This window comes from Bombyx mandarina, chromosome 25 (genome assembly GCF_030267445.1).
Source record: "Bombyx mandarina strain Sakado chromosome 25, ASM3026744v2".
NCBI classification, from domain to species: domain Eukaryota; kingdom Metazoa; phylum Arthropoda; class Insecta; order Lepidoptera; family Bombycidae; genus Bombyx; species Bombyx mandarina.
In genome coordinates, this window is record NC_143231.1 from 9,269,543 (window position 1) to 9,289,028 (window position 19,486).

Here is a 19,486-nt window from a genome sequence, read left to right on the forward strand (position 1 = left end):
GCTCACAAGATGTTCTACCACCAGTAATAGTTTGTCTCATTGCAGTGTGTCTAGTTTAGGTGTTCACCCAATGGAACAAACAGAAGCATAACATTTCATGTTGGTCGCTGTCTTATTCCGACACTAGTTATCATAGGCGGTAAGAAGTTTTGTGAACCCGCACTCATGGCATTAACTTATATATACATATTATTATACTGGTTGTTTCCACCGCAAAACATCCATAGCTAAATTGTTTTTCGAAATAAGAAATTGCGACTCTAAGTTTAAAAGTAGCCTCTGTACTTCTTTTTACTGTGGTTTGGCGTGTATTGTTTACATCTATATGCCTTATATGAATCAGCAATCAAGGCCCCCGAAAAAAGTGTTGCTTTACAAAAAAAAATCATATTAGAGCACGCCACAGTCGCATCATTCGATATAAAAGCACCGGGTTTGTTATCGTTTAGGCCATGACGGCTTCATTCCCATACGTGAATATCATTAGTTAATATTATAATATCCCTATGTGTTTTTTTATCTTATCATATCGTTCTTGAGAATGAGAGGTTCTGTACGTCAAATTATGATGCTTTTACTAGATTAGACAAAAAAAAAAAACTTTGAAATAAAAGAAAAAAAGTTATAAATAACAGGGCTATTAAGTGTGGGGCGACTCTAAGCACATCACGGTGAAAACAATAGGGATTGTTTTATTGATATTACCCTATTATGTAGAGGTAAGGACAGCCCTCTTAGAACGTACCTGCATAATTCTTCCTTTAATAAAAGAGGTATAATCAAAAAGCCGTTTCATATCTCGATTTATAAGCCAAAGAGAACGGTTCCTTTTGTTAAAGGTAAGTAAACAGGAAGTTGGTCACATCATGTCTTTGATGTCCGTGACTGATCGAACACCTCTACATATTTCATTCCAAAGCAATCGATTCGATTTTTTTTCCTACCTAAGCTTGCCTTGAGAGACTATATCAGCGTAACCTTAACTAGTAGGTGAGTTCACGGGGCTCAAACCTGACGACGTTGCTAACACGAATCCTAGCAAGAGCCGTGCTTCGCTGAATCTACCACCGGATCGGAAACGCAACCCACTGAGAAGATTCGGCGAGAAACTCAATGGGCTGTGTCTGAGGGTTAATTTACTCGTCGAGTCCTTCGTCGCAAGCGACGGGTTCGACGAGAACGATGACCGGATCGATTCGAAGTGGTCTGCAGCACATTCGTATGACCTTTGTAAGCACCTTTATCATATTATTAATTGCTTAAATTCCGTGGTTCCCACGACATTGTCTTCGTTAAAACTGTTTTACTTAAACGACTACAAATTCTTCATCACTTGCCAACATAGCATTCAGTCCTATCCACAGTTCCTCTTATTCCTTAACCCTTATTGTAAACAAATAAAATTATGACAGTACATTAATGGAGGTCAAATGATTCTAAGTAATAATGATTTCTTTGGCTATTCAGGCTATATAAGTGTGCGAGACTTTAGAAAAAGATTATTTTAGAAAATGAATCAAACCATTTGGGCTATATGAAATTTTTAGTAAGTAATAGTTCGAAAACTCTGGGCTGCCTATAATTATTTTTGATAAAAGTGAAGACTGAACAGACGAAATACATATATCTCGTTTAAATGATTTTTTACGATGCTAGAAAGTCGATTGCTAAATACAGGTTAAGGGCGTCGAGCTTAGAAAAAATTTTTACCGCCCCTAAATATTTTTTTTGTGATTGAAGACTAGGGCATGTCGGCGATCAAAGGCTCAGCCAGAAGGGGTAGGATTTGCTAACAGCTACCCGAGCGCCTCCGAAGAAGACCTAACAACTCAAGAGCAACTGCTTCGCGAATGAATCTACTGCCGGATCGGAATCGCGACCCGCTGAGAAGATCCGGCGAGAAACAGAGCGAGCTGATGCATGGGTTAGGTTGCACGTCGACCTCTTTGTCGAGTTCGACGAGTATGGTTACTGGGGTTCCTCAGCCTGCTCCTAGTGCTAGAGCTGAAGGTATCTAATGCAAGAGTTATTGGATCTGATGGATCCGTACGGACGGCCCCTAAATTGAACAGCATTGTAAGTACTATGAGTAATTCTGATATCTGACCGAAATATCAGATCAAGGCTTTATCTGAATTTTACAATCACATTACAAACATAAATTACATATTTATTTAATAATCTTGGCCAATCTGAATTCAGAATTTGAATAAATATTTGCACTATAAGTTACAAGTTTAATGTTAAAACACTTGATTAAATTTTAAATACATTTAAAATTACTTTAACTATTTACTTACCAACGACAATGCGAATCGATAATTCACAAAAAAAAAACCATTTGTACTCTTGGTATAAGTAAATGTGCCACGAAAATATTCAATGAAACTAAATATATTTAAATACAAATATGTTATGAAAAAAAATATTGCTTATTTGGGTAGGCGAGTTCACGGCCCACCTGATGTTAAGTGGTTACTGGAGCCCATAGACATCTACCACGTAAATGCCGCCACCCACTTTGAGACATGAGTTCTAAGGTCTCACTTTTGACTACGGCTGCCCCGCTCTTCAAACCGAAACGCATTACTGTTTCACAGGAGTGGGTAATATCGGTTTTGCCGCGTATCGAATCGTATCTATATATCGAATACCAATATCGGATATTGAATCTATATATTTTCTGAATCTATATATTGATGGATGCTAGTAGATTTTCTCGATTCATGATATTTGAGATTTGAAACGATACGCTGATATAATATCGTAGTAGATATAGATTTAAGTCAACGTTATACGGTTGGTTTTCTGATATCAATTTATAATATGATTTTAAAGTAATAAAAAGAACATGAAAATAAAAATATCAAAAAAACTTTCCTTCATGCTTTTATCAGGCTTAGGACTGGCTACATTATTTTCAGTTTTTAGTATTTTGTGTCTTAATTTAAAATTACAAATTATACCAAAAGAGTGTATATTTCAAAAGTTTAATACAAACACAAGAAATAAACTCAATTATTTGGATTCAACTAAAAATAGAAAAATGTGTACTTTAAAAATCAAAGACAAAAAACTTTTAAGTATTTATAAACACTTGTCCAAAAATTCTAGTTCAAGGTCAAAGCGCGTGAAATTAAATTCAACGATGCAAATAGGCTATACTGCATTCAAGTTAGGGTGGAAAGTTGAAACTTCTTTCCTAAATTGTATCCTGCTGATACGCTAAGAATAATCTACAGACATATGGACTTAAATATAAGGTTTACAATTGTATGGATAATACCTGTTTCTGTTTCATTCATCACATGATATCCCTATCGTGCGCTCACTCACTCTGGCCGATTCGATACGAACATAGACCTATATAGTAGGGACACGACATATTGTTCTATACGTACAATCGCTTATATAAATAGCACCCATTTTGAAGGCACATACATAAACATATATCTATCTCGTTCTTACTCAGCACTTTAACTCGCAGGAAAACAATATAACAGTATTTCAGTGCGTACATAAAATGAAAGATGAATATACGTAAATGTCTCCGTCTCCGTCTAATGAGGCCGAAAATCCGCCATGTTTAGCGCGCCAAATGTCATTATCACGTCATTTCGGCCGTCTGTTTTGGGTTGTACATTATTTATTGACTTTGATATCGATTTAATATGATTGCTTATATAAAATTTCTTATTTTAGCATGCTTAAAACATACAAAAATAATAATTAAAACATATTTTATAGGATCTCAAAAAAGTCGATGCCCCAAAACTATTATCTATATATATTTAAATTCATTATGGAGCCCTCATCCGAAAAATCGGACACCATTTTTCGGTCGGAATCTATTGATCATGACACTAATCACCTCTTTAAAATGACCTCTTTAAAATATGTCATCAAAACATATTTAGACATTCTGTTTAGATATTTCAGGAAAAAGGCTAAAATAGTTTTATTCCACAGTGAGTAAAACACTATTGTCAACTCGTTAAATATTTAATAATTATGTAATTTTAGAGAGGAAGTCACAAGGAATGACGTTTGTAATTTTATTAACGAATAAGTGTTCTGTAGGTGTTTTTTTTTATCAGGCGGTCCCTTGATAAGTTTAAAATTTGAATCACTCTCAAATGAGAGTGATTCAAATGGTGCGGCGTACCTTCCTTGAGGTGCGCTGCGGTAGTGTGTTACGGACTTTAGAATCAGCAAAACAATTAAAATAGATTGTAATAGTCTAAGAAAAACACGTACTCAAAATACGATAACATTCAGCATGCTAGAAATGGGCAGATGGCACTGTACTACGCCATATCTTTATGTTTTGCGGCAAACGACAACTTTATAAAATCAGTGTAGCAAATTTTAAAAATCGTCATATCGTTTACTTGGCAAATTTGAAGCACGAACTCGTCTTTGATTTCACATAATATCTAGATCACATCATCTTTGCACATAATAATATACTTACTTCCTATTAAAGTATAAATTCTACAAATACATTCACTCAACAATATTTAAAATAAAATGAGCCAAGAACGTTTATCGATAAAGCCTACTAACATTAAAATCTTCTGGGCAGCACTAAAACCGCCATGTTTTGTGGCCAGATGACGTCACAGTGGCACGAATTTTTTGTTGACGTTTCATTTCCATAGGTTTCCTACTTCAGTGGATACGAACCAAACGAATATTGCTGATACACGAATCGGTACGATATGCCGATGCGCATCACATCGAGCAATATCGTGTATCGGCTGATATCGATACATAGATTTCGATTCACGAATCGGTACGATATGCCGATGCGCATCACATCGAGCAATATCATGTATCGGCTGATATCGATATATAGATTTCGTGCGGGGCGATATCGGATTCAACGATATTGCTGCGATATATAGATATTGAATCTAGATACGATTTATATCACCCACTCCTCAGTGTTTCACGGCAGACACAGGCAGGGTAGTGGTTTGAAATATTAAACTGTGCCCTATTCTTTAGACACTACTACACTTTATTAGTTACAGAGACTACTTACTAGTATTTCTCGGCTTTTAATTTTCAGACAGCAAATTTGTATTGTATTAAGGATTGTTATCTATGGATTTAAAACATTCAATCAGTTTCTTTAGGCGTAACCCAAACAAAAGAAATTTAACAGAATTTGAATGAAAATTCATGTGAATTCATTAACGGTCTCTTCAAGAACCCGGAAGATTATTATTATTCAAGAATGTTAACAAAATTAATAATCATTTATGTTATTGTAGTTTTTCTGGTCACATTCTAGAATGCTCTTTTTTTCTCTCTCTCTTTTCTCTTTTTGACTCTCTAAAATGGGCAGATAAGATTGCAATCCATCCTCGGAATGACCGCGCGTTTGGTTTAGACCCAGTAATTGTGACGAGAATGCATTGGAGAGGAGTTTAGTGGTGGTGACTTCGTCAGTCTACTGCTCAGTCGCTCGGTCCAACTGGGTCTGGTACCACGTCTTGGGTTAGTTAATGCCTCTACCTATTTTGAGACAAAATCACTGGTATTGTGAGTACGGACGGGTATTTATACCACTGTCCTGCGTATTTCTACCCCAAGGCAGTCATGTCTTCCGGTTTGAGGGGTGCAAGGGCTTGAAACTTCAACCGGTAACCGTCTGGTCGAATTATTAAGACCACGACGACGATTACGATTATATGATATCTTAAAAAAATTAGCGAGCTGGCTTTAAGGGCAATCATGTTGTGTATGTCCATGGACTACAACAAATAAAGACATAGTTATTTTTAATAGATAAGTTAAAAAAACTAAATTCATTAGTTTTACCAAATTTCGAACTAAATAAGTCTTGAAATCAAAACATCTTCTGAGGAATTTGCAATTGTTTTGATGTACTCATAAATTGATGAAACTTAGCTCATAGTGACAGTTTTGTGGTTATAAAAACAAATGGCTCTTGAAACGTGGAAGGACTAAATCTATTAGCGGGGTGGTTTTTGGTGTCTGCTTTAATAATATTTTAGACTGATGACATAGTGAGGTTGAAACAGTGAAAAAATTGTAAAAATATATAATAATACTTAGGTAAAACCTACGAAGATGCTTTACAATACTGGCCATTTGGAATGTAATATATGGCTGGCAATAAATTAAAATTAAATTTATTTAAATAATATTGAGTTCTATTTTCAAATTAAAAAATTCAATATCCTAGAGGCAGTACAAAATACCTTTGAAGAGTTTGTCGGCTCCCACTTAAGTGACTTATTCAAGAAAGGTATTGAAAAATTACCATTCAAGCACCAGCAGAGATGCATCTATGATACAATGGCTACATAATTATTATGATAGATTAAAATAAATAAAATTGTAATAAAAAAATAACTAACTTTCTGTATACTAAATAGCAATGTAGTAGGTAAGGATCTACTATTATTCCAATCGTGGTCGAATGGATAACGGGCCATGCATCTATAGAGAGTGAAGTTATGCTTAAGTTCGATTTTGGTAGGTAAGTCAAAAATTCATAGTAAACCTATAGCTTCAGTGAACTTCAGTGTAGTGTTAGAAGTACACTTGTTTACGAACGACTTAACAATGAAGGAATTATTATTACGATACTAATAAGTAGCGAACCACCACACCTAAACCTAAATGTCACATAGTCAGCTGTATGAACCACTTATGTATACTGGATGTGTAGGTAGTTAAGTACCAACCACCTTAAGGTATTGAGATTCGAGCCTACGGCAAAACTGAATAACTCGATATTGGTAAGCTACGAACACTTCAATTACATTAACCTGTTATAGTGTATTCGATTTCCTTTTGAAATTTAAAATACTGATAGATGGAAGTTTAGATCGAAAAATGACGGGAAAATACACAATATATTAAGTAAGATGTCAGAGTATGATCGCCAGCGTGGCGAGTGGTGAGATAACTATAATTGAAGACTTCACGAGAAAAATATGCAATCCCATATTTGGTGGTAGGACCTCTTGTAAATCCGCACGGGTAGGTACCACCGCCCCGCCTATTTCTGCCGTGAAGCAGTAATGCGTTTCGGTTTGAAGGGTGGGGCAGCCGTTGTGACAATACTGAGACCTTAGAACTATATCTCAAGGTGTGTGGCGCATTTACGTTGTAGATGTCTATGGGCTCGAGTAACCACTTAACACCAGGTGGGCCGTGAGCTCGTCCACACAACTAAGCAATAAAAAATAAAAAAAAAGATTTATTCTTACAACACACGTCTATATACCGCTGACAATAGATTAATATTTTCAGAAATCTCCTGTAACAAATTTTATGAGCAAACAAAATAAAAGCATTAGAACATTTTTTTTTATTCCTAATGAAAATAATATTAGAAACGGTCTGGTTGTTAGTTTTGGAGGAAAACCAAGGAAATATGAAATGTAGATTACGACATAGGGACGATGAGACCCGCATCTCATCTTAAAATCTGTTCTACGAATTTCCCGGCACCCGATTTTCCTCTTAACTTTAAATCCGATTTCGGACAATAAACAACCAACTAACCAACTCTACGCTGGGTAAATTTGTAGTATTTTATCTTTAAACAAAAAAATCGGCAATGACAAAAATTAAATTTAAGATTTTAATCAAAGTAAAGTACTATTTTCTCATCTGTTAATCGATTTCTTTTTTTCTGCTTAGTAGAGATTGGTATATGATTGAAAAACAGTTGGAATAGTCATAGTTTTTAAAATCCAAAAAGTTACCTTTCCTACACATCTTCTTTCTATTGGTCAAGCGGTTTTATTGCTTATGACCGATTTCCAAGCTTCAGTGTTATCATATTTTTTTTGGACATGGTCTGTTTTTGCTTTTCAAAGTAGCAATGACAAAACAAATGAGAAATGTAATACATCAAATAAATCTCAGCCTTTGAGAGATAATTTTGGTCGAATATCGATCGTTTAGTTTTTTTTAATTATGCCCACTGAGTCTCTGCCTGGACCTTCTCAGTCGGTCGCGATTCTGACCCGGTGGTAGATTTTGCGAAGCACTGCTATTGCTAGGGCTAGTGTTAGCAAATTCTCTTAGATTGGGCCCCTGAGCTCACCTAGTTGTCCGCGCGAAGCTAGAATGACCCCTTGGGCTACAAACGAATAGCTTGGAAACAAAAAAAAATAATTGAAGCTCTCTACTCAATAATAAATTCTCGAATCTCTTCTCGCCACGTCTCGATACAATGTCCAAGGCCGAAACTTAAATATTAAGAACTTGAGCTCGTTCTTAACGGAGTATAATTGTCGAGAACGGATGTAGATTATACACGATTGGGTGCTTCAGTAAATGTAGGCTCGTTTGTGGCGGGAACTAGAATCATACTTAATCTTGATCCTTTGTGGTACTTCTCAAGGTTAAATTTTATTGATAAGTATCATTTGCTGAATTATTAGTTTCATATTTTCATTTACTTAAGAATTTGTTATCCTTTCAATTGAAAATAACAACACCATATAAACTAATGTTATTTATCTCTGTTTTACTCTGAGCTGGCAAGAAAATTACATGTATAGGTATATCAATTGGTAATGGCGCCAATTATCAGGCTCGTTGTTTGGAAACACATAATCTGGTCTTAAAGAATTTTACTTTGGTGTATAGTGAATTAATATAAACTATTAGCATTTTATAGTTATGGGGGCTACACCTCAATAATCATATTTCCGATCACTATTCCGTCGGGTCGAGAATGTTGTGCAAACTTCCTGCTAATATTTCCTGAATTTAATACCTGTTCAAATACACGGAAACATGTGTTGTAGCGTTGCCTCGAAATTTGAAGTATATCAACGAAGATTTTTTTTGCTATATTTGCTATGTATATTTCACAGGGCGTGATCTGATAAATGGTTGGAGTGGATTACACCCTTACTGGAATTGCTGCATTCATTCCAGTTTACTTCCTGGTCAAATTTCTGCCATGTGCCATAGAGCTCTCGAATAACATTCCGACCAAATTATTCCCTAAGTGCTGTGAAAGATTAATCTCCAGTGGCAAAAAGAGAGATGATGGGGGAATGACTTGACAATGCTGTCGTCTATGAGACTGCTCAGTCACCAAGAATCAGGCTCCTCTATTAACATCGATATGTTCTCTTTTCTCTTGATCGATATGTGCGTATCTTTATTCTCCAAATCCGTATTCTCCAGGCTTATGTAATTTTATGAATAATTCAATATAAATCATAAGAGTTGTCATCACGATTTTTTACTTTTATATGTATTTAAATTATTATGTGTATTTGATAAATGTAGTTAACTAATTATGGAGAACACAGCAGCGTAAGTATTTTATTTTATTACAATCATTATTTGTATATATAGTGCAATTCTTAAAAGCACAAATTCATTGTGAAATAAACAGTTCACCTTTTTTTATTTATATCTAGCGACCCGCCCTCGCTTCGCTTCGGAAACTGTAATTTATTATTGATTTCTCCACTATTTAATGGATGTTATTATACATATAAACCTTTGTCTTCAATCACACTATCTATTAAGAAAAACTGCATCAAAATCCGTTGCGTAGTTTTAAAGATTTAAGCATACATAGGGACAGACAGATATAGGGACAGAGAAAGCGACTTTGTTTTATACTATGTAGTGATTGTGTATTTTAATTTCTGATTCTGAATTAATAATAAACAACCCTTTGCACTTATAACCGAGTTACATAACAAAGTGCCTCGTCTCAGTTTGTGACAAATGGTCGAAGTTTCCAGATCTTGAGCAAATGAAACCCTTCAAGAATATACGCTTGATTGGGTTGTGACGTAGATCGGTAAGACCGATATACCAAGACGCGCTCATTCGTCACAAAGCTGAAGTATACTTTTCTAAAATGGCCTTATAGGGAATCTTTTAATGTAATTTCCAAGTTCAATACGTTCGGTAAACATGAAATTCTGCATATTTACGAAGGACGAATGACAATAACATAATTTAATTCGATGTATTATAATATGTACGTCATCGCGGGAAGGCTGGCAGATTGATATTATTTTGTACATACATAGATATTTATGAGGATATTTTACGACAGGAAATTCATGTGGCATAATGATAATTAATTTTTGTTTTGTTTTTGTATTGCTTAGTTGGTTGTACGAGCTCATAGCCCATCTGTTGTTTACTGGAGCCCATCTACAACGTAAATGCGTCACCCACCTTGAGATATAAGTTCTAAGGTCTCAGTATAGTTACAACGGCTGCCTTCAAACTGAAATGCATTACTGAACATTCGTGAACACAATCGTGAACATTTGTTAAGTACGTATTTCATTAGAAAAATTGGTACCCGCCTGCGGGATTGGTGCACCGTTGCATCGCTAGATACGAATGCACCGGACGTCTTATCCTTTAGGCTACGATGACTTCGAAATACTAACATTAAGAAACAGTCGCTTGCAGAAACAGTCGCAATATATTTTTACGTGCGTCTATAGATGTTTCATATCAAACAACGATTTATTAACTTTTTAGTTAGACTTGCGTTTGGAGTGTGTTTTTCAGTTTTGCTGAACTGTATAATAATATATATATATTTATTTTATTTTGGATAATTACGGACAGTCACGGTTACGTTTGAATATGAAAAGCTTACGGAATGCCAAATACAATACAATTAGCAAAATACGTATCTTATACAACCATTAAGTTAGTCCGTTATTGGCGTTTCTGATAGTATTGTCTTTTTCTATATCGTTCCCTCACTGCTGAGGATCACGACCATATGTGACGTTCCTCCACAGCGTTCGGTCATGGGTGGCATGAATCGCATAGTATAGACTACCACTTAGTGCTTCCCTTACTAGATCTGATCATTTGGCTGGTGTTCCGCCCACGGCGCGCTTGCCCTCTATGCGGCCCGAAATAAAATAGTATTGTACTCATCCCAAATTCTTCTAATATAAAATCGAGCATTTTTGGTTATTAAACACACAGACAGATAATATTTTAAAACCTTACATTTATGACCCTATCGAAGTGAAAATGTACTTACTTCATTTCAGCATCAGACTTAGCCAACATCCACACCACGTTGCCAGGATCGCGTCTAGATCCTAAAGCCATGAGCTGGGAGACTTTGGCTCCCAGCGGCAGCGCAGGTCGTTTCGGCACCTGCCCCGTCCAAGTTGCAATGGCCAACATTTCCGGACTTTCCTTCACCAGGTATTTCTGTGTCGCCAAGCATTTTCCTGATGCATCCTGGTGGACAAATCAATTATTAGTCAAAAGTCGATCACTAGTTCCCAAAAAAATCCTTAAAAGGGCTGCGGAAGAGATCTCAACGACTTTGTATTATTATAATAAAGGCTTAATTTTATTTATCGTCGAAATTAACATATCAACGCTTGAAAGGCAAAAGTGACTAAGCGACAATAACTGCTTTGGACATAAATGATAGACAATAACCATATTCGATGCGCAAAAAAAATTTATTTCTAGGTCTATTAAAATCATTTCAATCCTACAGCTACTAGCTAGATTCTACTGAAGCTAGATTCGTTAAAATAAATTTTGTTTTCAGGTATTTCAACTTTAAATTAGTCTACTGTAAAGTTCACGCATTGTCGCTTAGTCACGTTTGCCTTTCAAGCGTCGATATAGTAAATAAGTAATAATCTTACTTATTAAGTAATTACAATCACAGAAATGGAAAGGCCAAACACGAGCGCAATTTTCCCCCGAAGTACTAGGTATACATATATAAATAATCTTGTCAATAGGATACACATATAGCCCAGTTAAGGGCTACTTATTGCTGTACTCAGAGCAGCCGACAAACAAAGCCTATAGAAAAGGAATAACCCATTTAGGCAATTTTTCCAATGTTGTCGGGACTGAGACTTCAAGGCGGACAGTGGCATTTAAGTCATGGGCCCCGATAGCCACATTAGTAATGATCATACGTCACAAACCAGGAGCTAGTTTACTCATCTACGCTATTAAAGGATGTTAGAACAAGATCAACCGTTCTCAGGGTTCGGTAATTTGTTTGAGTTTGAAATTTCAGCAGAATTTTGATATTCGAAAATGTTTCGACAATTAGAATTATTAGTAGCAGTAGTACTTACAGGGATTTGGGAAATTTGCTGTCTGTTAAACATTTTAGTCTCGTAATGTCAAAATATGTTGTCGAGTATTCCTAAGTATTTAAATACTGTTTGACTAAAGGTATCATAATTTAGTTATAACAAAGTATCAGCCGTGCCTTATCAACCTGTTCATAATATCTCATAGAATGTCTTAGAGACATTTTTATACAGGAAACACGTTTATAAAAAATATTTATTTCGTTTATACAAAATAACAGAGTGCTATTTTTCCTTGGTTTTGAATAAGAAATATATTTTCTTTTTGTATCATATAGAAAACATGGAAGTGTTTGACTATTCACCGTCTAATAATAACAAATTTTATTGGTAAACAAAAGATAATGTGCTCTAGTGGTTTAAAAGTACAGTAGTAAGTAATTATTTTCAATGTCACAATAGAAGCCCAGCTCACGACTCACGTGATGTTAAATGGTTACGGGAGTCCATAGACATCAACAACGTAAATGCCGCCACCCACCTTGTCTCATGAGCTCTATGTCTCAGTTTTACAGTACAACGGCTGCCTCACCCAGCCAATCGAAACGCATTACTGCTTCACGGCAGAAATAGGCACGGCGGTGGTACTCGTATGGGCTCACATGCCATTACCCATGTTGGCGCAGTCGCATCGCTCGATACGAATGCACCGGACGTCTTATCCTTTAAGCCACCCAGCATTTTTTTCTAGTTCAGGACCACTAATTAATCTATACTAATATTATAAAGCTGAAGAGTTTGTTTGTTTGAACTCGCTAATCTCAGGAACTACTGGTCCGATTTGAAAAATTATTTCAATGTTAGATAGCCCATTTATCGAGGAAGGCTATATAACATCACGCTAAGACCAATACAAGCGGAGCACCAATAAAGAATGTTTCAAAATCGGGATTTTTTCCCTTTTGAGAGCTGCCGCTGCGTGCGCTGCAGAAACGGTTAAAGTTTCGCTAAAATAATGTATCACAGAATTGTTCCCCTTTAAAAGATCTAAAAAAAAGTCGGCGACAGCATATGTCTATATGTTAAGGTTGGCTCACTATAACGTTTTTTATGCTAACCATATTTGTTCTAAAATAAAGCTTTATTTGTGAACTATTCCACGCGGACGAAGTCGTGGGCAAAACCTAGTTTATTAATAAGACGTTCACTAAATTGCACAAAGAGAATTTTTGTGAAATGTAAAACCGACGCCATGTTTATGTTCTCAAGGTTTATCAAAAACGAATTCACGGACTAGGTCTATAGTCGCTCACAAAGTTAATACACTGAGTGCCGGCGAGCTAGTATCCATCTCCGCCACGTGTCATGTGCCAGACGGCGCTCGCTGAATTCACAATGAGTTGGGCGGTTCGTATACTAGGTATGGATCACGAAGTAGGGTAAACGAAAAGGGTCCTTGTATTGATACAGTCCCGAACCGAAGGAGAACTGTTAAACAAACAGGCAGCAGAAAAATTAAGCAGGCCGTAGTCATGCTTTTTGAATCTACTCGAAATTGAAACTTATTTTTGTGTGTTAAGTGTGAATAGTTTACATTATTTCCGTTGGTAGGACACCTTTTGATCTCACATTACCGCCCATTTCTGCCGCGAAGCAGTAATTCATTCCGGTTTGAAGGTTGGGGCAGCCGTTGTGAGGGTAGGCGGCATTTACGTTGTTATGTGATCGCCGATAAACTCTTAATACCGGATGTATCAATAATAAAATGATAATTCTGTACTAATAAAGGATTGTTTGACACAGGACTGTTCCAATAATATTCGAAAACAAAAACCTTATAATAATGCAAAATTAGTTTTAAATTCAAAGTTAATGTTAATAGGTTCAATATATTTCAATTGTAGAGTCATGTATGTGGTCGGATGTAAATTTCAGTTTTTCAAATAGTACACACATGTTTATTACAACAACAATTGTTTTTTCATATCAATAAATGAATAATTATTATAATTATAATCATCAATTATCATCATGAATAATTATTATAATCAGTTTATAAATTGATTAATGGCGATCTCATTTTTTGCTTTTAAATAGTATGCCTTATGAGCAGACGTGTTTTTTCGTAATTTTTAATAAAAAATTACGTTAAAATTACTTAAGCGCTTTTCTCCGCTAAAAATCAATTTAAACATTCTAACTCAATCGTTCAATAAAAATTCATCAACAATTTCTCAAAATACGGTCTTGTTTTTTTTTTTTTTTTATTGCTTAGATGGGTGGACGAGCTCACAGCCCACCTGATGTTAAGTGGTTACTGGAGCCCATAGACATCTACAACGTAGACGCGCCACCCACCTTGAGATACAAGTTCTAAAGTCTCAGTATAGTTACAACGGCTACCCCACCCTTCAAACCGAAACGCATTACTGCTTCACGGCAGAAATAAGCAGGGCGGTGGTACCTATCCGCGCGGACTCACAAGAGGTCCTACCACCAGTAATTACGCAAATTATAATTTTGCGGGTTTGATTTTTATTACACGATGTTATTCCTTCACCGTGGAAGTCAATCGTGAACATTTGTTGAGTACATATTTCATTAGAAAAATTGGTACCCGCCTGCGGGATTCGAACACCGGTGCATCGCTTCAACACGAATGCACCGGACGTCTTATCCTTTAGGCCACGACGACTTCAAAACTTGGTACAAACACTCAACGTTTTTTTAATTATAACAATGAAAGCTCAGACTTAAAGCCATATTGATTAAGACCCTTCGAGAGTTCATTGAACCTCAACGTAATCTGTAATGGATTCTAATGTGATTTATTATCTACTTATTAGATTTTAGTATATTTAATTATGTATGTTAATTAATATTGTAATAATTTTAATGTGTAAATTTAAAGTAAATTCGGTTAGCAAATCGCGGCATACCACACGATCCAATTAACGAATAGACAGTTTCTTAGGAAAAATGCAATTCGGACTAATAACTTTTAGTCGAACTGGTAGCATACGATTATTGTAACTATCCCGTTATCTGTCAGCGGAGTAAAATGTCCCTTCGGAACAAGGTGACACTTTACAAAACTTGCATAAGGCCCGTCATGATTTAAACGAGTGTGGTGTTTCCTCACGCCGCCCGCACACACACAGACACCCTCTAATCCCTACAATCCCGCTTTTGCAGGTTAGCCTTCGGAGCACCGTGGTTCGTGAGGAACGTTGACCTACACGACGACCTGGGCCTCGAATCAATCCGGAAATACATGAAGTCAGCGTCGGAACGGTACTTCGATAAGTCTATGCGTCATGATAATCGCCTTATCGTTGCCACCGCTGACTACTCTCCGAATCCTAATCACGCAGGAGCCAATACCGTCGACGCCCTAGACACGTCTTTATGGATCCATCAGATCCAATTACCTTTGCCTTAGACGCCTTCAGCTCTAAAACTGGGAGCAGGCTTAGGGACCCCGGTAACCGTACTCGTCGAACTCGACGAAGAGGTCGACGTGCAACCTAACCCATGCATCAGCCCGCTGAGTTTCTCGCTGGATCTTCTCAGCGGGTTACGATTCCGATCCGGTATTAGATTCGGGAAACAGCTGCTCTTGAGTCGTTAGGTCTCCTTCGGAGGCGCTCGAGTAGCTGTCCCAAATTAGCAAATCCCACCCCTCTTGGCTGAGCCCACCTAAACTGGAAAGGCCTCTGGGCCACCAGTAAACCTTTAATCCTAAAAAAAGTATTTTAATCAAAAGGCAGATGAAGAAACGAAACAATAATTGGATCATTTCTGTTTTTGACTGTACACGTCACAGTGTACGTAATTAAACGTAAATAAATTTCTTTTTTTTTAATGTTACGTAAAACAAAAACACATTAGGCTTCGTCAGCTGGGAGTGAAGGCTCGGCCGGTCACCGCTCGTGCGCGAACCGCTATGTTCACGTGCACTTAACGTACCAGATTTATTTTAGAAAATTGAGCCTTATTCCGAGCTCCTTAGGATTGAATATTAATTATTGGACCCACAGTCAATCTCTCTTAAGTATTATCTGCTTTCTTTCATTTAAAATGTTCTCTTGAAAATATTTACGCAGTTAGAAGCTTTGTTTTGGATTTAGAATTCTACATGATTTCGATTTTTACGTACATTTATTTTTTATATATATTTTAATTTTATATACAAAAGAGGGCATAAAATATTCATTCTTCTAATACATGATTATAGACAGCTTTAAAAATGAACACATACATTTTAATCAAAAACAGTCCTTAAATTCGATAATTAAATTCCTAGATTAGTTACTATTTTTTATTTATTTAAGTGCAATTTGCAAAAAAAGCAATTGAACTTAACCTCTTTTATTTTATTCTGTTAAAGAACTTTAACTTTCGAAAATTCTCTTCGCTTTCAAATTAATTTATGGGGATGATTATACATTAACCTTTGATATAAAAATAATAATAATTTGTATCACAATTAATCGATTGTTTATCCCATAGACGAAAACCACTAAGAAAACCATCTAATGCGTCCCGATTTCGATCGAGTAGTAGATTCAGCGAAACACTGTTCTTGTTAGGGTCAGTGTTTGCAATTCTCTCAGGTGAACGCGTGAGCTAATCTACCGTTATTTTCATATCATCACTTCTTTTTTTTTCCTACCTATGCTGATACCCTTGAGAGACTATTTCAGCGTAACCTTAACTAGTAGGTGAGCTCACGAGGCTCAAACCTGACGACGTTGCTAACATGAACCCTAGTAAGAACCGTGCTTCGCAGAATTCACAATCTACCGCCGGATCGGAAACGCGACACACTGAGAAGATCCGGCGAGAAACTCGTTGGGCTGTGTCTGTGGCTTAATTTACTCGTCGAGCCCTTCGTCGCAAGCGGGTTCGATGAGAACGATGACCGGTGCTTGAGGTACCGTTAATGGATCAATGGATCGGGAGGATCCGAAATGACGTGATATCATCACAGTAGACAAGGAAAATAAAATGCATTCAACTCATGATTTTATATGAAACAGAGATTGCAATTTGCAGTAAAATATGTTCAACGTCTCAAGTTATTCTTCGTTCATCCACTGTTTTATAGATAATAAAAATTCACACACGCGACAAGAAACGCGTACACGTGGACCCAAATATTCGAATATCTAACAGAGTTCGATGGATAGGTTGATAGTTGATTCTGTGAATATATGTGAAATACATTTATGAATAAACATGCACCAAAGTTTCTCTTGAGGTAAGGTTTTTATTTCAGCAAGCATGAAACACGTTATTTTTGTACGAGATAAGCAGTTGCTTGTGTGCTAGTAGGTGCCCTGGTCCTTAAACTACTTACTAGTCGATATTCACATGTTTTGGTACGTCAAATCACAAAGTACAGAACGCACTGTCGTATTATTGCAGTCGACATAATTATGTACCCAGAATTGTTGGCCGGATTATATTGATTACATAAATCAGTATAATTTATATAATATACTTTTTTTTTTGCAAAGTTTCATCGAAATTCGTTTAGGCATTTTTATCCGAGATCGATTAACAAAAATGCAAACATTCACATATACTGCACATATAGCGATTCCAACAGACGTCATGTACACAGGTCTTAAATTGGAAAATTACAAACTATTTTGAATCAGGATTGTGAATAAACCATTTTCGAATTCATTGAAACACACACAAAAGTTTCATGATAATCGGTCTAGCCGTTGAGGAGGAGTTCACTAGGACACACAAGGACAGAAGAATTATATAATTATATATATGTAGCATTGGTAAGAACGGAACGTATGAAAAGAGTATGAAACGGAACATTAAGATGTGAATGAGAGAAAACAGAAAGGGAAAAGAGAATGACAGACAGAAAAACAGAGAAATAGGAAGATGGCGAAGACGGTTAAAAAATGAGCAAGGCGTACCTAATATTTTTTTTTTTTTTTTTTTATTGCTTAGATGGGTGGACGAGCTCACATCCCACCTGATGTTAAGTGGTTACTGGAGCCCATAGACATCTACAACGTAAATGCGCCACCCACCGTGAGATACAAGTTCTAAGGTCTCAAGTATAGTTACGACGGCTGCCCCACCCTTCAAACCGAAACGCATTACTGCTTCACGGCAGAAATAGGCAGGGTGGTGGTACCCACCCGCGCGGACTCGCAAGAGGTCCTACCACCAGTAATTACGCAAATTGTAATTTTGCGGGTTTCACTTTTATTACACGATGTTATTCCTTCACCGTGGAAGTCAATCGTGAACATTTGTTGAGTACGTATTTCATTAGAAAAATTGGTACCCGCCTGCGGGATTCGAACACCGGTGCATCGCTCAACACGTATGCACCGGACGTCTTATCCGCTAGGCCACGACGACTCGAAATCCGCTAGGCCAAAAGTGTTAATTAATTTTTAATTATTATTTCAGAAGATTTTGAAACAGTGTAACTTTTATTTTACGCGCTGCGATCCCTATTCTACATATATACAAAGATATAAAGATAATGATTATACAGATGATGTGTTATTTTGATTTCTTTAATCTGACATGCCTCGAAAACGGCTTAATTAAACTGAGCGCAGGTGGCGGGCCGATTCAGAATTAATTAAACGTCTATCAATTTATTACTCCGAAATTGAAACTTTTTAACTGGATTATGAAAGTTAATTGATAGAAGTTTTGTTTTTCAATTGTCATTGGTTATTTTTAAACAATTCGAAGATTAAATTTAATTAAACGTTGATATTAGCAATGTATTTTACTTCTATTATATTAGTTACTAGCGACCCGCGCTCGCTTCGCTTCGCAAAATGTTATTGTTATTGATTTCTCCACTATTTAATGGATGTTATCTATACTAATATTATAAAGAGGAAAGATTTGTTTGTTTGTTTGTTTCGAATAGGCTCCGAAACTACTGGACCGATTTGAAAAAAATATTTTTCCATTAGAAGCCGACATTGTCCCTGATGAACATAGGCTACTTTTTTTTTTTTTTTTTTTTCATGTGTGTTTTATTGTTTCCGAAGCGAAGCTAGGGCGGATCGCTAGTTATACATATAAATCTTTCTCTTCAATTACTCTATCTATTAAAAACATCCGCATCAAAATCCCTTGCGTAGTTTTAAAGATTTAAGCATACATAGGGATATAGGGACAGAGAAAGCGACTTTGTTTTATACTGTGTAGTGACTACCTATTAATACAAAGACACTTGAAAAATGTAAAGCATTCTGTTGGGAAAACGAACTCACATCTGGCCTTCTGATAAAAAATTTAAAGATAGTTATAAATTGCCTATATTATGCCACTATGGCTTATTAGAGTGTAAAGGCAGGGCATGCAAAGGTAATATATGCAGGCAACTGGTTTTAAAATGCAGTGAA

At 36.3% G+C, this 19,486-nt stretch overlaps 1 protein-coding gene across 1 annotated transcript in view; it reads right to left on the reverse strand.

Moving 5' to 3' along the window:
- LOC114240739 (uncharacterized) overlaps positions 1–19,486 on the reverse strand; it is a 106,799-nt gene that overhangs the window by 31,544 nt on the left and 55,769 nt on the right. Inside the window, exon 5 of the mRNA XM_089738516.1 lies at positions 11,045–11,250. Coding sequence (XP_089594642.1) covers positions 11,045–11,250 — 206 coding nt within the window. The remainder of the gene's footprint in view (positions 1–11,044; positions 11,251–19,486) is intronic.